The sequence below is a fragment of the Eutrigla gurnardus genome, assembly GCF_963514095.1.
Source record: "Eutrigla gurnardus genome assembly, chromosome: 17".
NCBI classification, from domain to species: Eukaryota; Metazoa; Chordata; class Actinopteri; order Perciformes; family Triglidae; genus Eutrigla; species Eutrigla gurnardus.
In genome coordinates, this window is record NC_139928.1 from 23559629 (window position 1) to 23585507 (window position 25879).

The 25879-nt window shown below is 45.2% G+C and overlaps 1 protein-coding gene across 6 annotated transcripts in view; it reads right to left on the minus strand.

Annotated features, from left to right (window-relative positions):
- The window catches only part of col14a1b (collagen, type XIV, alpha 1b), a 77240-nt gene extending 52466 nt beyond the window's left edge, over window positions 1-24774 (minus strand). For 5 of the 6 annotated variants that reach the window (XM_084032723.1, XM_084032721.1, XM_084032722.1 and 2 more), the window contains exons 1-7: window positions 24664-24774; window positions 23741-23883; window positions 16351-16467; window positions 9823-9966; window positions 9603-9689; window positions 507-665; window positions 314-433 (exon numbers count right to left, since the gene is read on the minus strand). In XM_084032723.1, the coding sequence (XP_083888849.1) occupies window positions 314-433; window positions 507-665; window positions 9603-9689; window positions 9823-9966; window positions 16351-16467; window positions 23741-23822 (709 nt within the window). In that variant the 5' untranslated portion in view covers window positions 23823-23883; window positions 24664-24774. The remainder of the gene's footprint in view (window positions 1-313; window positions 434-506; window positions 666-9602; window positions 9690-9822; window positions 9967-16350; window positions 16468-23740; window positions 23884-24663) is intronic. The other variant, XM_084032725.1, reaches the window with a different exon arrangement.
- Window positions 24775-25879: the final 1105 nt, after the last annotated feature.

Sequence of the window (25879 nt, forward strand, 5' to 3'; positions counted from 1 at the left end):
TCCGTTTTCAGCTTTAATCTGGATTCAGATAATCTGATGTGTTTTTAAACGGTTCATTAGTCTCAGGTTCCCGGTCCCGGTCCTGGTCCTGGTCCTGGTCTACCTCTAATAGGAGGCAGCAGCTCATTAACTTTTTTTTACATTTACTTCTTCGACATGTTTGTTCATATTCCAGAGCTACTTTTCTAAAACATGTGGGCGCCCCAGTACCTTGCCAGGTGGAACGCCCAGCTATTAATTGTAGCTCTCTCTCCCTCTCTCTCCTTTCCCGTCTTTCTCTCTCTCTCTCTCTCTCTCTCTCTCTCGTTTTCACCTGTCAGGGTGTTTCCTCCTTTGTAGGGCAGGTTCTTCACGGCCTCCATCACCGCCTCCTTGGTGGTGTGAGCGTTGAGGTGCCACTCGATCCGGGGGTCTCCGCTGTACTGGGCCAGACCTGCACACAGTCGTGTTGAGGGTCACATGGCTGCAATGTTATACCATCAAATAATCAAAAACAACCCCCTCACCAATCCGGGTCTTGTCGAAGTCCACGGAGAAGGCCTTGACCAGGTTTTCCAGGAAGGTCCTGACCAGCCTGAAGTTGATGCGTCCGATGCTCCAGGATCCGTCCACCAGGATGACGATGTCGGATATGGCCGGAGTCTTGCACATGAACTCCTCTTCAGCTGAAGACCAAACCCAAAAACACACGTGATCGCATCTGGAACTCATCATCGTTCAAGAACAGAATACACTTTATTTCAAACGTTTAAAAAAAAATATAATCAATCAAATAAAAAACAATGAAAACAGGATAGCCCATAATAACGCAAACCAAATAAACAACATCAACTTGTAAATAAAAGTTTGAAAAGGTGTCGGAAGAAGCTTCTTCTTTTCTCTGTTCTATCATAGATGTCATCACATACAACACACTTTTCAATACCTTTATTCTAAATCCAAGCACTTTTCAAACCTTGAAAACACCACACTAAATTCAAGTGTTATCAAGGATTTCCAGCACCAACCCTGCTCTTTACTTATTTAAATGACTCTTATTAATATTGTGTATATTATTTTACTTTGTATATTGTATTTATATTTCTTGACATGGCTCGAGTTGTTTTATTTCTTCGTGTTCCTTTGAACGTTTGGAGAATCTCCATCTGGATTAATGAAGTTCGTTCTCATCCTACCGACGTGCTCTTGAGCAGCCAGGCTGCAGCGTGATGTTTGGAGATCAGAAACAGGAAGCTTTAGAACACACAGCCTGATGTCTGAATGGAGGCTGATGGTTTTAAGGTTTAAACGTGTGAATGATGTTAGAAACATCAGCCGGCTGTTTCTCGTCCAGCTTCAGGATCAACGTGACACATTGTTGGCGCCGCGTCCGATTCCTTCAACGTTAACGTAGCGCCGCCACCGCCGCCGGCTCCCGAGCTCTGATCCTCCAGACGGATCAGAGAAGGTTTTCATTCAGGTCTCAGCACGTTGGACGGAGAGGAGAGGTGTGTGTGTGTGTGTGTGTGTGTGTAGGTGGAGGAGGAGGGGGAGGAGGAGGAGGAGGAGGAGGAGGAGGAGGAGGAGGAGGGGGAGGAGAAGGAGGAGGAGAAGGAGGAGGAGAAGGACGTTAAAACAGATTTCAGGCCAGAGGAGGAAGGAGGTCTCGTCTAAACAGGAAGTGGAACTTGAAGGTTAAAACGGTGATTTGTTGAAGCGAGAGAAAAGAGGAGGAGAAGCTTTAATGTGACGTCTGGGAGAAGGAGTCACCTGGACAGATGGAGGATATAAATAAATACATGGAAACAGGGCGGGGGTAATAAAGGTGGAACTACACAAGACAATACCAATGTTGTCTTTCTTTCTGCTCCACTTGCTAATCGCCCCTCGGCTTCCTTCCATCTCTCTCCTCCTGATTCTGCTGCTTTCATCCCCGGCAGCATTCTGACGTCTTATTACTCATTTATGCTGCAATCATGACGCGGCGTTATTCTGCTTGGCAAATATACAAAAACACGGAGGAGGAGGAGCATATCATAAAGTTGGAGAAAGAAATGAACCTCATCACTCCTAATGTTCGTGTTCGACTCGATGTCGGCTTTATTTGGCGTAAACAGAAGACGCCGTGGCCGACTGATGAAGGAAAAGAAAGAAGTATCGCCACGACCTTTGACCTCCATGAGAGGAAGGGAGGGAACGGAGAGTTAAGGTATGAAGGTTATCGGACAGATTCCTCGACTACAGAGGCCTTAGCAGCGCCGTTCATCCGGCGAGGGGTTCGGGGTCCAAAAGTCCCGGCGGTGGCGGTCTGAGGTCCAGACGGCCGAGGCGACGGCGCCCGAACCCCGTAAACAAGAAAATTAAATAAATATGCTAATGAGTCCTCTGAGGGACGCCTCATTATTATTCATGAGTCGGAGCAGGTGGATCCAAGCGGAGCTCGGTCGGGGGTCCCGACAACAACATGGTCTCTGTGGGGGTCCGACCAGGATTCAAGTCCAAACGTCCTTTTAAAGCTGGAGGTCACAGACCGGCATCTCTTTAACAAACATATAGATTTCTTTGTATTTTTATGTCAAAATCCTGCCGTCTGCTTTACTTCCTGTTAAACTAACTGGGGGACCGGGTCTCGGGACCGGGTCTCGAGGACCAGGTCTCGAGACCGGGTCCCCTACTAAATGAATGAGTGTGTGTGTGTGTGTGAGACAGGAAGTGAGCATTGAGTCACTGCTCCTAAAAAATGAAAAAAAAAAAAAAATGAAAAGTGAAAAGTGAAATCTAATAATAATTATTATGAATTAAACGACATTATTGGATGATGATGAGAGAATGTGGAGATCACATGATCTATAACGTTATATTCTTTTTTATTTATGTTTTTTTTTGTGAAATATAGTTGAGTTTTTTTAAAAAATGTATTCATGGTTTATTAATGCAGGGAGACCTCAAAATAAAAACATAATTATTTTTTAAGTTTTTAATAAATATATTTTTGATTATTATTTTTTAAATGTAAGAAAAGGTGATTCCAGTACGCTGACGTACGTTGAAGTGTCATTTTTTCCACAGTCATTTTGGCGAGGAGATCAGACAATAAAAAACTACAGCTTTTAGAGATTTCTAGAGAAATAAAGTAAAACAACAAGAGATGAAGACGAATAAAAAACTAAATGTGACAAAACAGCAACGCAGAGGAAAAGTGAACGTGATAACGAAGAGGAAAGAGAGAAACAGAGTGCGACAGTCGGCTAATGAACAATTACAGCTGGTGACAGACGCACTGATGCATCACGGTCTCCATGGCGACGGAGACGAGAGCGTAAACACACCCGTTCATTAAACTAAACTAAACTAAAAGAAACGACTTTAGGTTTAGTAAAAAACACATCAGGGTTTGGATTTCAAACGAGGACACGGACAGCTGTCTGCTGGGTGAAAGTCCTGTGTTGATGGACGACCCAGCAGAACCTGGTCCTTCCTCTAGACCAGAGGGGGGGGGGGTCCTTGGCCTGAAAACGTTGAAGCCCTCTGATCTCAACAGAAACATTACACTTCTATTTAATCATACGGCCTCATTAACATATATGCAAATGAACAACTGTGACATGTTGAACGGTAATGACCTCACTTCCTGTCGTTTAAGTCCATCACATTAAATGAAACAAACAATCAGACGGATTCACGTTAAACCTGAGCTGGCAGCAGGGAAGGTCACTTCTTTACATCTACAGGTTTCTTCTGTTGGCACTTGAACGCACCACGGAGGGATGAATCTCACAGCGGTCAGAACTCTTTCACCTTAATGACAATTATGTAACTTACGATGTCGGCCATGACGGATCGCCTTCGAGTCCGAGCAGGTCGCAGAAAACTCGATGTCACCTTTTATTTTTTTCATGATCGTGAAGGTGTTTTGGGGGATTTATAGTTCACCTTCAGCTCAACTCCGTCTTACATCCGCATAGACGAGTTTCAGGAATGCATGAACAAACACATACACACACACACACACACACACAGACACACACACACACACACACGATGATGTAATGGCGGCCGGCGGCCTCGAGACGAGTTGTTCAGGTGGAACCGAGCCCTCCCATTCGCTGGATTCCAATCATGTAAGATAATGTATCAGGATACGAGAGCGATGATTACAATAATAATAACAGACGATGATCGGCATGTTCATGTAGCCGTCGCGGCACACGGCGAGCCCACGCCTGCCCGCCCCTGCTCCAACAGCAAAACGCGCCCCGAAACGTGATGTCATTGAGGGCGCGACTGCAGAACAAAATCAACGTTTAAAAAAAAAAAAATCATACTTATGAGTTTCTTGTTTGAGCAGCAAAAAACAAAATTAGTAAAAATATGAAATCCACTGATTTAACTGTTGACAGGAAGTATAAGGAAGCTAAGTCCCGCCCCTTTCTACGTTAGTCAAGCGAAGAGACAAAGTTTTTATTGTTTTTAGATTTTGACACATTTGATGTTTGTCAATTTAAAAAAAAAAATGTACGCATCAATAAAATCACATTTCGTCATATAACCGTTGAAGTATCTAACTGCGAAAATACGTAATTAGAAAGACGAAACACCTGAAAGTTACGTAAGTGGCGTCTCTCTCTGAAGCCATGATGCCCGTGTGTTCGGAACCAGGATGCAACATTAAAGAGTCGCCGGATAAAAACATGTCAGGTGAGATAACATCTCTGACAGCACATAGCTCAGTTAGCTAACTAGCTAAGCTAACGGCCTAACATCTGCTTCCGCCGTAAAAAACAAAACAAAAACTAACATAAAGCAGAGAACTGGACTGTCGCAACACTTGACGCGTTACATTAACCTCCCGTTTACGTCCGGGGTTTAGCTAGCGGTGGTCGTGAAGCTAGCATTGTGTAAACACTGCATTTTCGGGGGTGATTACAACAAAAACGTAACCATGGTGACTACTCCCCGATGCTTCCAGAAAAATTCAAACATCCAACAAAATTCTGACCAACGACAAAACAGATTGCGAGCGTGTGGCGTTTTTTCGTTTGCGACTTCCCGGCTGCAAATCCCGAACAAATCCAACCGAGATCCGAGCATATGAATATTTCTCCCTGAATCGGAACTACAGATCTGAATTCAGCCTCATTCAAACTCAAACAACCATTCACACAACAACTGTTGCCATGGCAACTAGCGAGAAGAAGAAACGTTTGTTCTCAAAACAGAATAATAAAAAAATAAAAAAGCACCGGCAGCCTGAATAACAGAAAAGTATTGATAAATAATAAATTCCCGTTATTATCTGCCGAGCTGCTCACTGAAGGCTGTTTTAGTCGTTAGCTGCAGCTTAACGATCGTTGCAGAATAAACGGTGTACGGTTTAGAGATACAATGTTAAAAATTAATTTTAAACTCCTTAAAGTGCCACATTTTTAATTAAGAGATTTTAACAACATCGTTTTAACCATTTTCGAAAACACATTTGATTGAATTAAAATGTATTCATCTTTATTGTATTTTATTATTGTTGTTTTAATGTGCATTATTTAAATCTCTATCAACGCATTTATTTACATTAATATTTATTTATTGTCACTTAATTAGAGATGGCATTTTCTGTAGTATAAATAATTTATGTATTTGTCATTTTATTTAAGCATAATGAACATATATTCATACTTATATTTATTCATATGTTGTGTCAATATATTATAGTATGATTCACATACACATTTATTATTTAATCTATATTTTTTTACCATAAAAATGTCATATTATAGTTTAATGCTTATTACCAATACTTATTTTTTATTTAAATTTAAATGAGGCCTTCAAGGACACAAAAAACAGAAAGTTCTTGACAGGGAAACAGAAACGTCGGCTCGAGGAAGAAAAACCAGAAACATCAAAGAAGTCTTTGATGATGGAATCAATGATCAATTTAATTAAAATGTTGCTGTTGTGTTTTTTTAACAGAATGTTTATTTTCTATCAGCAGAACAAAACAACAAATTAAAGTGGATTTGTGTTGCGCGAGTCGGACCGGATCCAGACTCGCGTCTCGGAAACCTTTTCTCACGACCATCTGTCCGAACAACGCAGGGAAATCATCACGCATCCGAATTCTGCTTCATTCTTGAACTCGACAATCCGTCACAAACGAGAAGAAAAAACTGCGAATCGCAAGAATAAAACATTTCTGATTGTTTCACGTTGTTACGGTCTAAAGTACAAATAAACGTCCACACCGCCTCAAAAGAAAACCTGTGGGAAAGGTGCCGGGTTTTGAATGGCTTCATCCTGCCGCGGCCTGCCTGCCCTCTCTGTGTCGGGCGGTGTTTGACCCGCACATGTTCGTTTAATTAAAGGGGGGGTTGAGATCGAGGCGTTGCTGTTTGGCGATTTAGGAGCGAGAGTATAATATATGTTACAACAACAACAACAACAACAACAACAACAACAACAACAACAACAACAACAACAACAACAAGCAGCCGAAACCTCCAGGCAGCTGTTAAAGGTCTGATCTGTGAGGCTGCAGCCGAGGTATTCAGCAAGTGTGGGCAAGAGAGAGAGGGGGGAGAGGGGGAGAGAGATAGAGGGGGAGAGAGAGAGGGGGGGGAGAGGGGGAGAGAGATAGAGGGGGAGAAGGGGGGAGGGGGAGAGAGATAGAGGGGGAGAGAGGGGGGGGGGAGAGAGATAGAGGGGGAGAAGGGGGGAGGGGGAGAGAGATAGAGGGGGAGAGAGGGGGGGAGAGAGATAGAGGGGGAGAAGGGGGGAGAGGGAGCTGGAAGGACGGTGATGAAGAGGAAGGAACACCAGGAGAAAGTGGGACAGTTCCATCGTGATAACTGACATTTTAATGCACCTTTTGAAACTCAATTTAACACCTCAACAGGAAAAAGTGAAATATTTTTCATGAATGCTGATTTGCATTTTTAGGTCCACACAGAAACCATCAGAGTCTCCGTGTTCGTTAGCGCTGCAGTCGGACTGACATTTAAAGGCAAAGAAAAAAACGTTTTATCGTACGTGTTTTCGTAGACGGAGGAAACAACGACCAGAAGATGGAAATAAAAGTTCATGTTAGAGAAAAATAAGAAGGGAAGAAAGTTATGAGAGAAAATAAAAGCTTGTTGAAGCAGAGACGGAAAAAAGAAAAACAGAGCTGGAGGGGATGATGACAGGGTGTGTGTGTGTGTGTGTGTGTGTGTGTCTTTAATAAGTCAAGTAAAGAAGGTGGAGTCATATTAAAAAAGCAGAGTGTTTTATCACCGGTTGGCTCTCCCTCCCCATCTGTCCCCTGCAGCCACACACACACACACACACACACACACACACACACACACACACACACACACACACACACACACACACACACACACACACACACACACACGTATATAAGATATAATGTTGTCGAGGTTGAAAGTGAAACCAGCGTCCTGCAGCCAAATAAAACTACATCAACAAGACTAAAAGGTGATAAATGGATTTATCCATTAGTTCACATTAATAGTTTGGGATGAAATCAATGTTCACGTCTACTTTGATCATTACGGTAAAAAGAATATTTAGAAAATAGAATATTAGACGGTTAAGAAGAAGGAGCAGAAAGAGACGTTTATAGACTCCTGCTGGAATTATCTCAGGGTTTTAGATCCGATCCCTTTGGACTTTTCTCCCCCCTCCCTCCTCCCCCCTCCTATCCCCCCCCCCCCCCTCCCCTCCTCCCCACCCCCCCCCCCCACCCCCCCAGCCGGTGAAGTCTAGCACCCGTTTTAAACATCTGTGGAGCTATAAGTGGCGTCGCAGAGAGCCGGCTGGCACCAGATCTGTCACGTTGGTAAAAAAAACACGTCACCAACATCTTGAACATCAGCTGTTCTGTTAATTCATCAGCTTCAAAGGCAGCAAGAGCCTGAACGCCTCCTCTTCATCCTCCTCTTCATCCTCCTCTTCCTCAACCAGGAGATCCAGATAAGATACATTTGGTGAGAGTGGTTTGATCATCAAACTACTGAATACTACTACTACTACTACTACTACTACTACTACTACTACTACTACTACTAGTTGCTCCTGATTGGCTCTCTTCACTAAAGAAGAAGTTGACACCAAACACCCATTTTGTTGACCAATAACATTAAAAAAACAAGAAACTACGATCAATAAACTCCCATAAAATGACAGTTTGTCCTCATATGAATAAAAGCAACAATAAGCATCAACATCATCACCCTAAGGACCTTAACGAGGTTAACGAGGCGTTGTCACACGTTGGGATGATTCATTACAAACATAAACATACATTCATGGGAAGTTAGCTAGCATAGATGCCGCTTGTTAGCATCGTAATAAACTTACAAATTAACGACTTTTTCCTCTGAAAATTGGCCCGTCTCTCGGCTCGTATATGTTTTCCCCTGATACGTCGTCGTATTTCTATAACACTATGAATATGAATATGCTGAACCATGTAAATGATTTGTGGTTCTGTGGCATCTCCACGTAAAAAACGTCCAGCTGGTGGCGACTTAACGACATCTTTAGGTCCGTTTGCTGTTCCAAGCCTTTAACTTCCCCAACGGGAGCAATAAAGTCCATCTCATCTCGACTCGGGGAACGAACTCGGACGCCGGAAGACAAAACCCATAATTGCTTTGAAAACCTCTGTGAGGAATAAAAATCGACCTCGAGACTTCGGAGTTAACGGAGCTCGTAGGCGGTGGAGGCAGAGGAAAAAGGACGGAGGACCGAACAGAGAAATCAGCATTTAGAGGAGTCGTCACGGCGACGAGGCCACGAACCAGAAAGGTTGTGGAGAATGAGTCGAGTTCAGACGCCAGAGACCTGAAACCGCCAAGTGTTCATCCGCCGGCTGTGATTTAGGTTTCAGCTGCCAGGAGTCCCATCTGCACCGTCATTAACACACACACACACACACACACACACACACACACACACACACACACACACACACACACACACACACACACACACACACACACACACACACACACACACACACACACACACACACACACACACACACACACAGGGACACGTCCTGCGTTGACCAACAAAAAGGTTTATTGGTTGGTTTTCCGGTTGTGGACCAGAAGGCAGCGATACAAACACAAACACACAAATAAAGCCGATCAGCCCTTCTGAGTTGTACATTAAAACAGGAGACTCCATCCTTCAGGACGATAACGGGCTCGTTCTCCACGCCGGCGTCTCCATTCATTTCCTGATTATCGCCGGCTGTTTGCTTTTCCATTTCCTTTCCCTTCGTTTTCTCCAACATGAGCCTCAGAGATAATGACGCAGGAATATTACATCTGCAAGTCTTCAACAGGCCGAGGTCTGCGACCACCAGGATTCACCAAAAGGTTTTGTTTCCATAAGAAAAAGAGCTCGGAGGCCTCTCCAGCTTCCACTCACCTGTGTTTCTTCATTCAGAACAAAAAAAACGTCAGAGGCGAAGGTTTTTAAAAGCTTGTCTTGCAGCCGCCGAGTCTCTTTTCCCGGTTGTTCCTGTCGACTTCCTGAAACACCGTTTCCTCTCTCGTCACACCGTCCATCTCTTCCATTCCAGCGTTTCTTTTCCCTGCCGAGGATCTTACCTTCTGAGATCTCGTTGTTGTCCTCGGTGGTGGCGCCGCCGTCTCGTCTGCTCTGAGACTGAACCATCTCTGCAGCCGACTGCTGAGCTGGAAGACAACCAAGCAGGAAGGAAGGTCTCAGAAGGTCGTTACAGGATGGCGCTACTTCTGTAAACCAAAGGTATCTAGAGGCGTCGATCGGCCGCCGCCGTCGTACCGAGGATGGAAGGACGTCTCTTACCTTCATGTTTGGCCTGAAGAGGTTTGCTCTCCTGTCCTCCGCTGACAGCAACTATCCTAAAGTTGTACTCTTGAGACGGGTCAAAGTCCTTGATGAGCAGCTTGGCTTCCTGTTTGGATACCTCCGCCTCCTTCTGCTCGCCACCTGATCAGGGAAGAGACAACGAGAGTCGTTCAAGGTTCAGTTTATTATCAACGTAACGAGCATCGGAAGACCAAGACACGTCTTCGTGGTTTCAGGCTGCGTTCACAACCCGCAGGGTTCTCAGGATCATCTGAGAGCAAGTAGCAGCTAAAGGCTAATGATAAAGACACGTGGACGTTAAAGGGTAAAGATATCTGAACATCGAGGTTAGACAACCAGATGGTGCAGTTAAGTCTTTACAGTCTGGTGTTTATGTTTTCCTTTATTTTTTAATGTCTTTAGAAACTCACATCTTCCGCATTAACAGCTTGAAATATATTTGAAACAATTCACACGTCTTCTTTCCTCTTAGAAACCATCTTTTATTCCACCTTGTAATTAAAACAGGTGCTTCAGGATAATCCTCCTTGCAGATTTGTGCTGTTACTCAGATTCGTATGAATCCAACACCTGTTCCAGCAGCAGACCGGCTGCAGGGTGCAAGCAAATCATTTCAAATAAAGTTTGGATTCCCGAGGGAGCAAATAAAGCTGGAAACTGAACTTCTCTCCTTCCTCGCCCACTGCAGGTCAAACACTACACCATCGTGTACAAGTGGAAATATCACTCAAGCAAAGAAGTATTTCTAACTCGACCTGCACTTAAAGCCCGCTGGCCTGGAAAGGCAACACCTGGATGAACGGCAGCAACCGGAGACGGACAGAATGTGAAGTGATGGATAGCTGACGACAGCTGGAGAAGGAAGGAAGAAAACTACAAAGACGTTCAAAGAAGTGAGCGGTAAAATCTGGAAAAAGGAGACAAACAAGTCAATAAAACGTGTATTTTGTAAAAAAAAAAAAAAAAAGAAAAAAGAAGAAGAAGAAAGATGTTCATGTCAAACTTTCTTTGATTCAGTCTCCAGGAATAAAAACGCTGCTTGTTACGTATTACGAACGTGACTTTAAGTGATGTTTGAGATGCTAATCGAGTTACAGCCGACGTCATGATGCTAGCTGGAGGCTAAACATCGGAAAGACTGGAGGCTAAACACTAATCAGAGGAATTACACATCGGAAACGTCACCCTGTGGTGTTGTCGGCTGCCAAACTCAATACCGCATACAACTGAGATTATGAACGGATGAAATGAAAACGTTGCTAACAGTTTAGCTTAGCATTCCGCTAACCTCCTCGGTCGACACGGAGAGGTGGAGATAAATGTTGCTAAAGACATGGCCTGCTATCTGGGTCATCTCCTGTAACCAGCGTAGCACAGAAGCACGGTGGAAGTAGCAAGATAACTAGCCTACATATGTCTGCTAACAGAAGACAGTGTATATATGTGGGTCAGTTATTTGAAATGTAAGTGAATACGTGAGAGATGAAAGCAACACGAACACTTTAAGCTGCCAAGAAATGGAAAAGGGAACATTTCAGAGTCGTCTGGCATCGCGAGGAAAAGATTAACTTTATTAACGCCGGAGGTAACGACCTTCTTGGATCCGCCCACTCCGCCGAGTCAGCACAAATCTGTCTGACATCAGCGACTACAGTCAAAAGGTACAAACAAAAGAATATGAACAAGAGCATTCATGGAAATCCAATAAATCCATCAAATATGAACCGTCTCCTCCTGCCGAACCTCCTCCTGCTCCGACAGCAGGAGGAGGTTCGGCAGGAGTCAGCAGTTTACAGCTCGACGGAGGAGCGTAGGTTTGTGTTTCCTGGCAGCTAGCGATCGACGAGGAGTCCGACATCATCAGAGTAACACGAGCAAATCAGTTTGTGATGAACAGAAAAGGTGCCAGTTCCTTCTTTTTTTGATCAAATCCAATTTGATATTTTGCCACGTGCTGCAGAACAAATCTTCCTGTTGGGATCAATAAATCTTCTTCTGTTAGCTATTCAAGCCAATTTTCTTCATGTAATTCATTAATCAAAAATCTACTTTTCACCATCTGCTCCTGCAAAACGAACAGTCAGCAAAAAAAAAAGAAAAAAGCATGCTGTTGCACTTTTTAAGACAGTCTTTTGTTCCTTCAAACTCCAGAATGACAAACGAGGATCTTTCTTCAGAATAAAGGGCTCGGCCGTACAACTAAACTGCACTAATTGCATAATTATATGTAGTTGTAGTACGTTTCCAGGGAAAACGTTATTTTGTTGCCAGAAATGAACGGTTACAAACATGGGACATGAACTACTATCTCCTGGGTGAAAGTCCTGGGTTTTCTGACCCAGACCGCCTCTTTGATGCGGATTTTCATGGACTCGTTTGAAGCAAGGAACTTTAAGGAAACCAGGCTATAATACTGTCTATTGATTATTAAACTGTTCATTTGATTCTTTTTAAGTCTATTTTTATTTTTCACATGTCGTCCCGTGTTCCTTATCTCTATCTTTGTATATGTTTTGTAAATCTACATTATTTATTATCACCTTTTATTTTTCATTATGTCCTTATACATTAGAAAAAGGCCGTTTTTAAACATACAAAAGAGGAACGACATCCACCTTAAAATAACACTAGCTATGTTTTTGTTGACTGACGAATGAAAACGATCGATGACTCATCATCTTACACCATGACTCATGACACGTACATCGTCAAAGTGTTCAGGTGACTAAAAGCGGCGACATATATGATATTTTCGGTTTCGGCAACTAAAAGCTGATGTTTCTTTATTTTGAAAAGTTTGTGCACCAAGAGTGCAGCTTAAGTGAATAATGATCCGTCTGTCTTCAGCTCGTTCTGATTAAAGCGTGAAGTCTGAGTCATGACTCCAGCGAGCTCAAAGAGAACCTCCGTCAGCTCCGTCGCCGCCGGCCTGCAGCCAGAAGACCGCCGTCCTCGTCATTCACCTCCCTCCCTCGCTCCCTCCCTCGCTCGGCCCGGGAGGCAAGCTGCCAACCCTGCACTTCCACTTCCTCCCTCCTCCTTCTCTTCAGAACGAAGCGCTACCCGAAGGCGGCGTTTTGCAGAGCGAGCTGTGTGGGCTCGATCCAGAAACGAGGCCGCTCTGAAAAATGTCTATAAAAAATATTTTTAAAAAGGCAGCGGAGCTTGTTGATGTTTAAGTGGAAAACGTGTCACGGGAGAAAAAGAGAAACGCTTCCCGGAGTTAAGGCGAACTCTCACCACTTAGTCCCCTTAAATGGGACCAACAGCTTGTTTAGAAATCTATGAGAAAATGGTCCTACTTCTCTCTGCTGGCCACCAGGGGGCGACTCCTCTCTGGTTGTATAGAAATCTATGAGAAAATGGTCCTACTTCTCTCTGCTGGCCACCAGGGGGCGACTCCTCTCTGGTTGTATAGAAGTCTATGAGAAAATGGTCCTACTTCTCTCTGCTGGCCACCAGGGGGCGACTCCTCTCTGGTTGTATAGAAGTCTATGAGGAAATGGTCCTACTTCTCTCTGCTGGCCACCAGGGGGCGACTCCTCTCTGGTTGTATAGAAGTCTGAGAAAATGGTCCTACTTCTCTCTGCTGGCCACCAGGGGGCGACTCCTCTCTGGTTGTATAGAAGTCTATGAGAAAATGGTCCTACTTCTCTCTGCTGGCCACCAGGGGGCGACTCCTCTCTGGTTGTATAGAAGTTAAGCATGAGTGAGTGAAGAAGAAGAAACCTGCATCGTCTCTACAAGCAGTTCAACCTGATTATAATCTGAAACATTTCACCAAAACCATAAAATATTGAAGAACATGAACACGTTTTACAGCAATTAGTCTATTTCACTCTGACTGCCTTATAAAATATCAAAAACCTCCACGGATCCATTTTTAACTTCCACATGCAAACAAGCAACGAAGGAGAGGAAGCAGCATCACGGCGAGTAGCAACGGCGGTGGTGGTGAGTGGAGGAACCAGGCGGAGCGTCAACGAGACCATAATAGCTCTGAACCCCAGTGATTTCATATAAATAACAGGAGAATAAATGTGTTACAGTCGGCTGAATATTTCATGTTCAGCTGCTGCCAGCCGGGAAAATCTGAATCCCAACATCCTTAAAGATAAAAACTGATTAAAAATGAAGGAAATATATAAAAATAGGAAAAACCTGCACCCTAAAATACTAACTCTTAATATTTGATGCATTCGCCACATTTAAATGTTAAATTTAATCATATAAAGTTCCATGTTGAGCCGTGAGAACACGAAGAGCTCAGACGACAGATCTGGTGTCAGTTTACAGCCACAGTCACCAGTTTATTACGCACACCTCGCAAATACACCCGACCTCGAAGGTTCCAGAGTTCAGTTCTAATATTTACTCTCAATCCTCCGATCGTCCACCAGCAAACTACTACGGCGTATTAGGGCCACTGTAAGAAAAAACAAATGGAGTCGAGCTAGATCAATAAATAAATAAACAATTTCAAAGAGGCAAATTTGCAAGTTTATTACAATGCTAACAACCAGCATCTATGCTAGCTAACAACCCATGAATGTACATTTGATTTTTAATTAATACACCACAACGTGTGACAACGCCTCATTAAAGTCTAGGTCCGGAGTGAAATGGACCCTAGGTAATTTCCACCAAGACCTCCAGCCAAACACCCCCTCGGAAGCATTTTTAGCGATGGTCAGCAGTGGTCAAGATAGGGCGATCAGCCGAACGGCTTCGTAATAGCGCTATAGTACTTACAGTATATCTCGTAAATCTCCCCACTAATAATGCATGGAATGTTACCAAACTTCTGCAGTAGTACACGTAGGGTCTGTACTCACAAAACGAGGCATTTTAAAGTTTGTAAGTACACCAGGAGTTTATTTAAAAAGAACACTTGCCTGATAGCTTCTACTGCTAAAGCTACGCTGTTTGCGTAGACGGCAACGTGTTTACACAGCTTCTTCTTCGTTGGTGTTTAATGGCAGTCGGCGTATACCTGGCTGTTTCCGTGACGCGAGTTTCACGCGAGAGTATGAAAAGGTTTCGCTTAATTTTTTTTTCCATAAATGCTTATATTATCAGGTCGACAAGTGTTGACATGATAATACAAGCATTTATAAAAAAATCGGCGAAACTTTTTCATACGCTGGCCTTAGGGTGATGATGTTGATGCTTATTGTTGCTTTTATTCATATGAGGACAAATTATCATCTTATGGGCGTTTATTGATCGGGGCGGTTGGGCTAAGATACTAGCGGTACTTGTAAGTGCCGAGGTAAGCAAGTTGCTTGGTTCTGCTAACACCGGATGTTTGCCGTTGCTATGTCAAAACCAAGCGACTTGTTTACCTCGGCAATTACAAGTGAAAGCTACTGCTAGCATCTTAGCCTGACCTAGCCTAACCGCCAGATCAAAAAACACCCATAAGATGACAAAGCCGGTTGTTAGCATTGTAATAAACAATTTTGCTACTTTATAAACTCGCAAATTTGCGATTTCTTTTTCTCCGAATATTGCCCCCCTCTCTCTGCTCTGTTTCCCCCCCACAGTGGCCACTGTATCGTAGCAAACCCTCTACACACTTGGAAAACAATCCTGTCGAAGCGTTCAATAGATAGAAGCTCAATAAATCCCAGAAGTTGTCGGCCACAGGCCGTCGCACCTCAACAGACCCGGGATCAGCGCCATGCTGCTGCCTGTCTCTCTCTCTGCAGAGGGAGTTATGAAGCGGGAGCAGGTGGAACATTAAAACACAGATTCGTTTTCCCTCGGGGGGGAAGAGGTTCACCCGCCGGCTCCTCGCTGCATAACTGGGATGTTTTTGCTACAAATCGAGATGATTTGTGAACGGAACTGTATCAACTTCCTGCATTCTGTTTGTCACTTCAAACCGACGTGGCATTCACTGCCGAAGAGCCTTTGAGCAGCTGCTTCCAGGTGTGAATGTGTACAGGTTTAAACTAGACTTTCATCACTTCTGGCCTTTAACCTTCTGCTACGAAGACGATCTCCGGTGAAGCAGAGATGTGAAACTCGGAGGAAAACCTCGCCAACTTCGGAAAATACATTCCTACAGTATTTTGGGATCGCCTGCTAAATTATAACGTAAAAGTCACATTCAGAGAATCGCCGCGGCTAACACACACATCGAGACTTTCACTGCAAAACAACAACATTCCAACTTCAAATAAAAGGCATCAACGATAAAAACGACGTGATAAACGCAGATTTAGATTCTATTCACGACATTCATTAAATGTGGAATATTTTCCCAGCAGAGTTGACGGAGTTTTGGGGGCAATTCCGATATTATGGAGTAAAATATTTTTTTTCTGATGGTAATTGGCAGCGCACTCTGCTGGACAAAGCATGTAACAACTTAATCTCTGGATCATTCCAGCAGATTAGATTAGCAGTAAGATTCTTCAAACATTCAATGATCGGCTCCAATGATCGGACACTGATATTGTGGCACATGGTCTGGGGAACCCGGATGCTGGATCCTACCTGGTCTCGTGGAGTAGGAAACCTTGTAGCTCTCAAACGACCCTTTCGGCTCTTTCCACGACACGTGGAGGCTCGTCGGGCTCAGGACTTTGGCACGAAATCTCCTTGGTGACGAAACTAGGACAGAAGTAAAAAAACAGATATATAAACAACTGTAGGCTACACAAAACAAATACTGTAAATATTTGGATGATGAATAAAGTAACGACGTAACAACGTCATGCAGCGTCCACAACACGACGACGTGTGTGTCGTTAATGGAAACGCTGCTGTCGTCGGCGTATTAGTGGATTTACATCCATACCAATGGCTGGAGTTCAATGTTTTATATATATAAATATATATTTATATGTATTTATTATTACAGAAACTGCTTTCCAACAGATATATCTGTCTGCTTTCCATCTCCATAACAGATTAAATATCCCGCCGATGTTCACAGATGGAACATCGAACTCCCTCCAGAGGTTCGGCGGCGGCGTGGAGCGGCAGGATGCACATCACAGAGATCGGCTCGCACAGATGTCACATTAAAAAGCCCAGTCCCATTCTCCTCCTCCTCCTCCTCCTGCTCCTCCTCCTCATTCTCCTCCTCCTCCTCCTCCTCCTCCTCCTGCTCCTGCTCCTCCTCCTCATTCTCCTCCTCCTCATCCTCCTCATTCTCCTCCTCCTCCTCGACGAGCCCCTGTTGCATTGTGGGGACGACGACACACGACAGGTTCTCCTTCTGTGTTCCACTTAGGCTCCTCCTGATTAACTCTCGGCCCCCGATGGCCACCTAGAGGCCCCTCCCCCCCTACAATCATCCAGTCTGTCTCTCTCCCTGTCTGACTGTCTTTCCCTGTCTGTCTCTCCCTCCCTCCCTGTCTATCTGATCCCTGTCTGTCCTCACCTCATGTTCCTGCCTGTCTCTGCATCTCTTTGAAACGGTCGTCAGGGCGATGAGACGAGGAAGAGGAAGAGGAAGGAGAGAATGTGACTTCCTTTTAACTGCGAGGAGGAAAAAGAACAAAAGGGCACCAAAGGGAAAGAATCTGTTTACTTTTCCTCTCCGTCCTCCAGCGTTCAACGGCGTGTACGGCGTCCTCCGACCGGCGTCTGAACCTGAACCTGAACCTGAGTCTGAACCTGAACCCGGATCTGAGTCTGAACCTGAACCTGGATCTGAGTCTGAACCTAACCTGAACCTGAACCTGGATTTGAGTCTGAACCTGAACCTGAACCTGGATCTGAGTCTGAACCTGAACCTGAACCTGGATCTGAACCTGAGTCTATACATAAACGTGATAAACGGCGCGTTGTGCACGGCTGTAAACGTATATATTAATATAATATTAATTTTCATCAGACGTGTAAACAGATTAATAGGAATCTTGTTTTATTTAATAACGGCAAAAACAGAATATTTGGTGCACGTAAAGTAGCTCCGTCAGCACTGTTCGGCATTTCGCAATTTAAATAACTTCTGCGAGAGGCCGACATTTGTAGATACGATCGCGATGTCTCGGAAGCTACTGGATGGTTGAACATGACATTTGGCTTGGACGTTAGCAGCTAAACATAAATCCGATGTTTCGTACGAGTGCGGAACCGACCTGAGCATCTTCATGCGATAGTTAAAGAGTGCACTCCAAACAGGAAACGGCTAATCGTTAACTCGGCATACTTTTAAGGCCAAACGTAACGTTGCGATAATCGGAATATGAGCGGCTGAATGTAAATGGCAACGTAGAGGTTCTTTTTTGATTTTACGCAAAAAAAATTGCACCTTATCCTATTTTTATATTATACTGTAGTAATTGTATATTTCTAGTTTATTGTAAGGAATAGTTGGTGTAAATGTTTCGCCTCGCAGCATTGTCGTGTTGTCATGTGTTCACATTAAAACGTCGGAATGCTAAAGCAACGCCAACACAAACAACAACACATTTCTACGGTCAGCAACCACAGCAACACCCGTCATTCTCCCAGATCATCATCGGGAATCTGGAAGAACCCAAATCTCATTCAGGTAAAGAAACAAAGAAAACAGAGAAGAAAAGCCAAAACCCACAAACTGCGTTCCCGTGTTTGTGTCCTCGTTACGAGGCCAGTTCCTTAAATAGCGACGCCTTAAAGGGACGGTTCACCCAAAACAACAACTAAAGGGAGGAAAACGGTGATTTGGCACTTTTTTGGAAGGATTTTGCCGCGTGTCTGTTTTCTGGGGGATGAGACACAGCAACAATACGTACGTTTGTTTTCTCACCCGAGGTAAAAAACTAAATCTGATGAGATGTTTTCTCTCACAACAACAACGTGGATTTAGTGGAGCCGATAAGACGGACGCTTCGTGGTGAACCGCCTCTTTGTGCGCCGGAGAGAAACCACTCTATAGGAATGCAAAGAAAAGTGAGTTTCAGCACAGGAAGGATAATCCTGGTGTGAATGGAGGGAGAGAGAGAGAGAGAGAGAGAGTATAGATTTAAACACACGGCAGCGATCATCTCACCAACCTGGGACGACAACGAGGAAACAAAGGCCTTTCTTTCTTTCGTTCTCTCTCTCTCGAATCCCAAACGGGTCGGGGGAGGCGGCGTTTCTCTGAGGTGCGTCGACGGCGTGTGCATCCGCCGCCGCCGCGAGCACGTCCACGCATGGAAATGAGTTATGAACGTCCACACAAACCGGAGGCCAAGGTATTCTGGTGCACATGCAAATCCATGTAGCTTTGGTGCGTTTTGTTTGGGTTTTTTTCATGTTCTGCTGGTTCGTTTGCAGCAACACACACACACACAGATATATATATATATAGACGCACACACACATATAGACACACACACACACACACACACACACACAGAGATATATAGACACACACACACACATAGACACACACACACACACACAGAGATATATAGACACACACACACACACACTCATTCACAGGACGCCTCGTGAAGACAAAGGGGATTCGCTTGCAGAAATGAGAACTTATTTCTCAGATATTTCTCATGGAGAATCTTGTGTGACAGGGCGTACCCACCAAACGCGATGAAACTTCATCGCGCGACAAGATTACATGTAAAGTCAATGCAAAGACGCGATTAGACGCTTCATCGCGCCGGGCGACGCGATGGACGCGATAGCGCGGCGCGATGGACGCGATGGACGCGAAAAATCGCTTCATCGCTTCATCGCGCCATCGCGCCATCGCTCGAGTTGAAATAATTGAACTTTTGCGGCGAATTCGCGTGAAGACGCGCCGCGACAGCCTATCAGCGTTGAGATCGTCACCGACGTGCTGACGTACGGACGTCCTGGTGTTCCCTCGCTTTTTGCCACAATATTTATATATTATATTATATTATATATTGCCCATAATCAAAGTTGGGGGGCGCACGCACGCGCGCGCACACACACACACACACATACATACATATCAATCCCAGCTCTTTCACACACAGAGATCCTTTTTTTTGCGATTGTTTATCACTGGGGCTTATGGCCGGCTATGAAGCACCAGTTCTGGGCAGAGCAGCAGCTAAACCTCCTGGTCCTGTACCCTGGTTAGCAGGTCTTCAAACTGGGCAACAGTCAGCCTGAAGTACCGCTGGAACCGGCCGTCGTCCAGGCGCAGCTCCTGCAGGAGACGGTGGAACTCGGCGAGCTCACGCCGCCTCCGTAGGGTAGCATGCACCCAGAACCGACGTCGGCGCCTAGCCCGCAGACGAAGCTGGGAACTTCTCCAGAGTAGATACAGTGCAGCGATGGTGGTTATCTCAGCCATGATCGACGAGAGAATGAAATGGCGGAAGAAATGGGTTTGGGCGAGCTCGACGCGATGACGCGATGCCGCGATGAGGCGTTTTTTGGCATATTGGACCGGCGTCAAAACTGGAGCGTCTAGCGCGACGCGATTTCATTTGTCGCGCGTTTCAATCGCGTTCATCGCGTTTGGTGGGTACGCTCCGTGACAGAGTGTGTGTATATATATATACACACACACACATATATTAAGGAGGATTCTAAAACACTTCAAACTCAAGATGCAACACAGATCTGTCGGTGTTGGATTATGGAAAAATGCCATGTCATGTTTATCCAGATATTATCCTGACAAAATATGCTTAAAATGCTCAAAATAAACATGCAGGTATGAGTAAAAACAAATATTGTTATTATGTCATATATAAGACCTAAAAGTAGATTAAAACAACCATGATCATAAATCATCAGGTTTCCCTGCATGAAAAAGGATGAATACAATTTAAATTAGCGTAGCGGTGATCGGCAACTTTTACTTTACGATCATCCCCCGATAACGAAAATTCCCCCGATGGACTCATAGTTTCGGGGAGAGGCTCCTCCCACACAGAGAATCTGAAGTACTGGATTAGTCCTGAACATGAGAATTATGGGAGTTTTCCTTCAGCATTGTGACGCGCTTCACGTCATTTTTACGACATCGCTACATCCTGCGACGTGATTCCCGTGAAGAACGTTGTTGTTTGATAAACAGTAGAAATGAGAAACGTGGATTCTGTCGGCTGGAACGTGAATGAAAACCAACTCATTCGACCACATTCCTGCCGCCGGTTTCCCTTCAGGTGCAGAAACCTGCTGCAGATAATTACGAGACCAGGAGCCTCGGAAACCAGGATTTGACCTTTACAGCTGTTCGGAGACGACCAGGTGATTCCTACAGAACGTCAAACACCAGAATACCACCGAGCCAAGGATGTCTCTCTTTAAAACCTGGACCCAGACCTTCTAGTGGGTCCGCCCCCCCAAAGTTCCAGATGTAGAACCAACCCAGTAAGATATAAAACCAGATCTCATCCTGGATCCATCTCAGGTCTTCTTGTAATTAAGATGATGAATGTCAATAGTCATTGGTGGAGAGCAGCTCGGCTCGTTAAGTGTGTCAGATTGTTAACGATGGTGTTAACGAGGTTCTCTCTCCGAAGAGGAAGTCAGCTGACGGACCGACGACAGGAAGTAAAGGAGAAAACGGAAGAAGATGGAGGAACAGATCTTCAACGATAAGACAGTGAAGAGTTCTAATGTGGAACCCGGTTCCCTTCCAGAACCGATCACATGGTCAGACTGACTACCGAGGTGACAGACCCGGTTTCTCATGAGGACCATCGAGGACTTCAAGCAAAGTCTTGAGAACCACCACAACAAGGTTCAGGTTCATGAACTGCACCAGAACCACACAGGGGTTTGACCACTATGGTCCCGGGTCTATGTAGGAGGATCTCTAGTCCTGTTTGGAACCATGACGGAACAACTCGGTTCATTTGAGACTGTTCATAAACATAATAGGGAACCCTGCTCAGTACTAACATGGGGAACCCTGCTCAGTACTAACATGGGGAACCCTAGGGAACTCTGCTCAGTACTAACGTGGGGAACCCTGGGGAACTCTGCTCAGTACTAACATGGGGAACTCTGCTCAGTACTAACATGGGGAACCCTAGGGAACTCTGCTCAGTACTAACGTGGGGAACCCTGGGGAACTCTGCTCAGTACTAACATGGGGAATCCTGCTCAGTACTAACATGGGGAACCCTAGGGAACTCTGCTCAGTACTAACGTGGGGAACCCTGGGGAACTCTGCTCAGTACTAACATGGGGAATCCTGCTCAGTACTAACATGGGGAACCCTGGGGAACCCTGCTCAGTACTAACATGGGGAACCCTGGGGAATCCTGCTCAGTACTAACATGGGGAACCCTAGGGAACTCTGCTCAGTACTAACGTGGGGAACCCTGGGGAACTCTGCTCAGTACTAACATGGGGAACCCTGGGGAACCCTGCTCAGTACTAACATGGGGAACCCTAGGGAACTCTGCTCAGTACTAACGTGGGGAACCCTAGGGAACTCTGGTCAGTACTAACGTGGGGAACCCTAGGGAACTCTGCTCAGTACTAACGTGGGGAACCCTGCTCAGTACTAACATGGGGAACCCTGCTCAGTACTAACATGGGGAACCCTGGGGAACCCTGCTCAGTGCTAACATGGGGAACCCTGGGGAACCCTGCTCAGTACTAACATGGGGAACCCTGCTCAGTACTAACATGGGGAACTCTGCTCAGTACTAACATGGGGAACTCTGCTCAGTACTAACATGGGGAACTCTGCTCAGTACTAACGTGGGGAACCCTGCTCAGTACTAGCATGGGGAACCCTAGGGAACCCTGCTCAGTACTAACATGGGGAACCCTGCTCAGTACTAACATGGGGAACCCTGCTCAGTACTAACATGGGGAACTCTGCTCAGTACTAACATGGGGAACTCTGCTCAGTACTAACATGGGGAACTCTGCTCAGTACTAACGTGGGGAACCCTGCTCAGTACTAACATGGGGAACCCTGCTCAGTACTAACATGGGGAACTCTGCTCAGTACTAACATGGGGAACTCTGCTCAGTACTAACATGGGGAACTCTGCTCAGTACTAACGTGGGGAACCCTGCTCAGTACTAGCATGGGGAACCCTAGGGAACCCTGCTCAGTACTAACATGGGGAACCCTGCTCAGTACTAACATGGGGAACCCTGCTCAGTACTAACATGGGGAACTCTGCTCAGTACTAACATGGGGAACTCTGCTCAGTACTAACATGGGGAACTCTGCTCAGTACTAACGTGGGGAACCCTGCTCAGTACTAACATGGGGAACCCTAGGGAACCCTGCTCAGTACTAACATGGGGAACCCTAGGGAACTCTGCTCAGTACTGACGTGGGGAACCCTGCTCAGTACTAACATGGGGAATCCTGCTCAGTACTAACATGGGGAACCCTGGGGAACCCTGCTCAGTACTAACATGGGGAACCCTGGGGAACCCTGCTCAGTACTAACATGGGGAACCCTGCTCAGTACTAACATGGGGAACCCTGGGGAACCCTGCTCAGTACTAACATGGGGAACCCTGCTCAGTACTAACATGGGGAACCCTGGGGAACCCTGCTCAGTACTAACATGAGGAACTCTGCTCAGTACTAACATGGGGAACTCTGCTCAGTACTAACGTGGGGAACCCTGCTCAGTACTAACATGGGGAACCCTAGGGAACCCTGCTCAGTACTAACATGGGGAACCCTAGGGAACTCTGCTCAGTACTGACGTGGGGAACCCTGGGGAACCCTGCTCAGTACTAACATGGGGAATCCTGCTCAGTACTAACATGGGGAACCCTGCTCAGTACTAACATGGGGAACCCTGGGGAACCCTGCTCAGTACTAACATGGGGAACCCTGGGGAACCCTGCTCAGTACTAACATGGGGAACCCTGCTCAGTACTAACATGGGGAACCCTGCTCAGTACTATAATGCGCTTGCAAACAGCCAGACCCCCGTCGGGGTCCCTGAGGGGAAAGCAAACCAGCACCAGGACTTACCTTGACCCCGCGCCGGCTGAGGGAGCAGAGAGACCACAAGGAAGCCCAGCAGGCAGACTCTCAGTCTGAGAGAGAACGGCATTCTGGGAGCTGCAGACGGGATGACCACGAAGACCACGAAGACCACGAAGACCACGACACACCTGGAGGTCACAAGTTCAAGTCTTCACTTTCAGAACCAAACATCCATCTGTGATATCGACTCTACACGTTAAATTAAATCCATCTATGTGCAGCTCTGAAGGGACGGAGCTCCGCCCCTCCATGATGTACAGACATGTTGGTTACGTCACAGCTCTATGACTCCTCCCATTAACACACACACACACACACACACACACACACACACACACACACACACACACACAGGGTTTCTTTATTAAAACATGCGTTTATTTAAAATAAACAGGATGAATAACTTCTGACTCATCCATGCACAGACGGAGGAACTTCAAACATTTGCACCACCAAAATAAAAGCCGAGGTGTATGTTTATAACAATCACTATTATATCTATATATTATCCATGAAATGTTCCGTCTTGGAGGAAAGCAGGGTCACATTCAAACACCTGGATGACTTCTGTCGGCGCGTGCGTGATCCAGAGCCCCGTCGCTACACTGTTACGCGCATTAATAAAACAATTATGGGTTTTTATTCACCGGATCAATCACGCTGTAAAACAAATAAAGGTGCAGCAACAACGAATAAAATAACGAAGCCAATCATTAAAAAAATAATTTCATCCCCAAAACTTCTTATCGTAAGAAGACCTGACGTTCCCTTAATTGAAACGCGCGCAGGTGAGCTCGTGCACGAGCAGCTGCATGGGAGATATGTAACATATTCAGAGGCTCTTTTATTATAATAATTATTATCATCATCATTATGTTATGTTTATGCATAAAGAGGCTTCTTCTCACCTTCTCGGGTAAAACCGTCTCCGGGATCCGGGCTCTCCTCCGGACCAGACCAGACTCGTCCCCCCACGAAGCGACTCTGATCCGCACACTTAACCAACTCTCCGCTCCCCGTCGATCGGGAGACAAGCTGGACCCGCTGAGCCGCCGCGCTTCCGACGGACGCCTTCAAAATAAAAGCGTTAGTGCCGTTCAACACGCAGATTAGACGTGACACGCTGATGTTGAAAGTAAAGAATTACGTACCAATCCGTCACTGGATCAATCCTCTTCTCCGCTCTGTTGAAAGGTTCTGGTCTGGGGAAAAATAATTACACAAATAAATGGTCTCCGATTTGAGGGTTCATGTTTAATTTCAGAGTTGGCAACTCATAGTAACCTTTGTCTTGGGAGTTTAACTCAAAGATGTAAATTAATAACGATTTTTTTTCCATAATCCAGCCACCTTCAGTCGTTTATCTTTAATGACAGTTAGCTAACATTTGTCACAACTTCTCTAACGTCACGCTTTCTGCTATTTAAAAAAATTTTTTTTTACTACAAACGTTTCTTGTTTTCTTATCTGTGAGATTAAATATTTTATATGATTATGTTGCTAGCCAAGCTACCGTCCTGCTGCTAGCTTAAACACAAGTCACATGATTTGTGAAACCAGAAATGAGTCAGCATTTCTGAAGTGCATTTTTTATTTATTTATTTTAAGATTTCTAAAATAAGGTCTGTGATTAACACCAGCTTTAAAGGATTTTTTTTAATGTTTTCTACACTTGTGACTATGAAGCTTTACGCGCTAAAAAAAGCTGCTAACGAACAGCAAAATGAGACAACTTCACAGTTCGGTACAATAGGAAAAATACAGGTACATTTATTTTTTAATGATAAAAATTAAACAATCCATCCATCCATTTATTTTCTACCGCTTATCCTGTATTTAGGGTCATGGGGGGGCTGGAGCCGAAGGCAGGGTACACCCTGGACAGGTCGAAATTAAACAATCTTAATTATAATATTACCTCCTCGCACAAACGATTTATTTAAATTGGAGACTCTTACTTTGAAGGCCGACGCGGCGGACTTCCGGCGTGCCTGCGGCCAGCTTGCCGCGCTCTCCGGGCTGCGTTGAGACTTGCAGCGGACTGACGGGAGTTTCCCGCCTCGTCCCGATCCCCGCCTGCGGCTATTCATTCCTCAGAGCTGCTTTCACGGAGGAAGGCGGCAG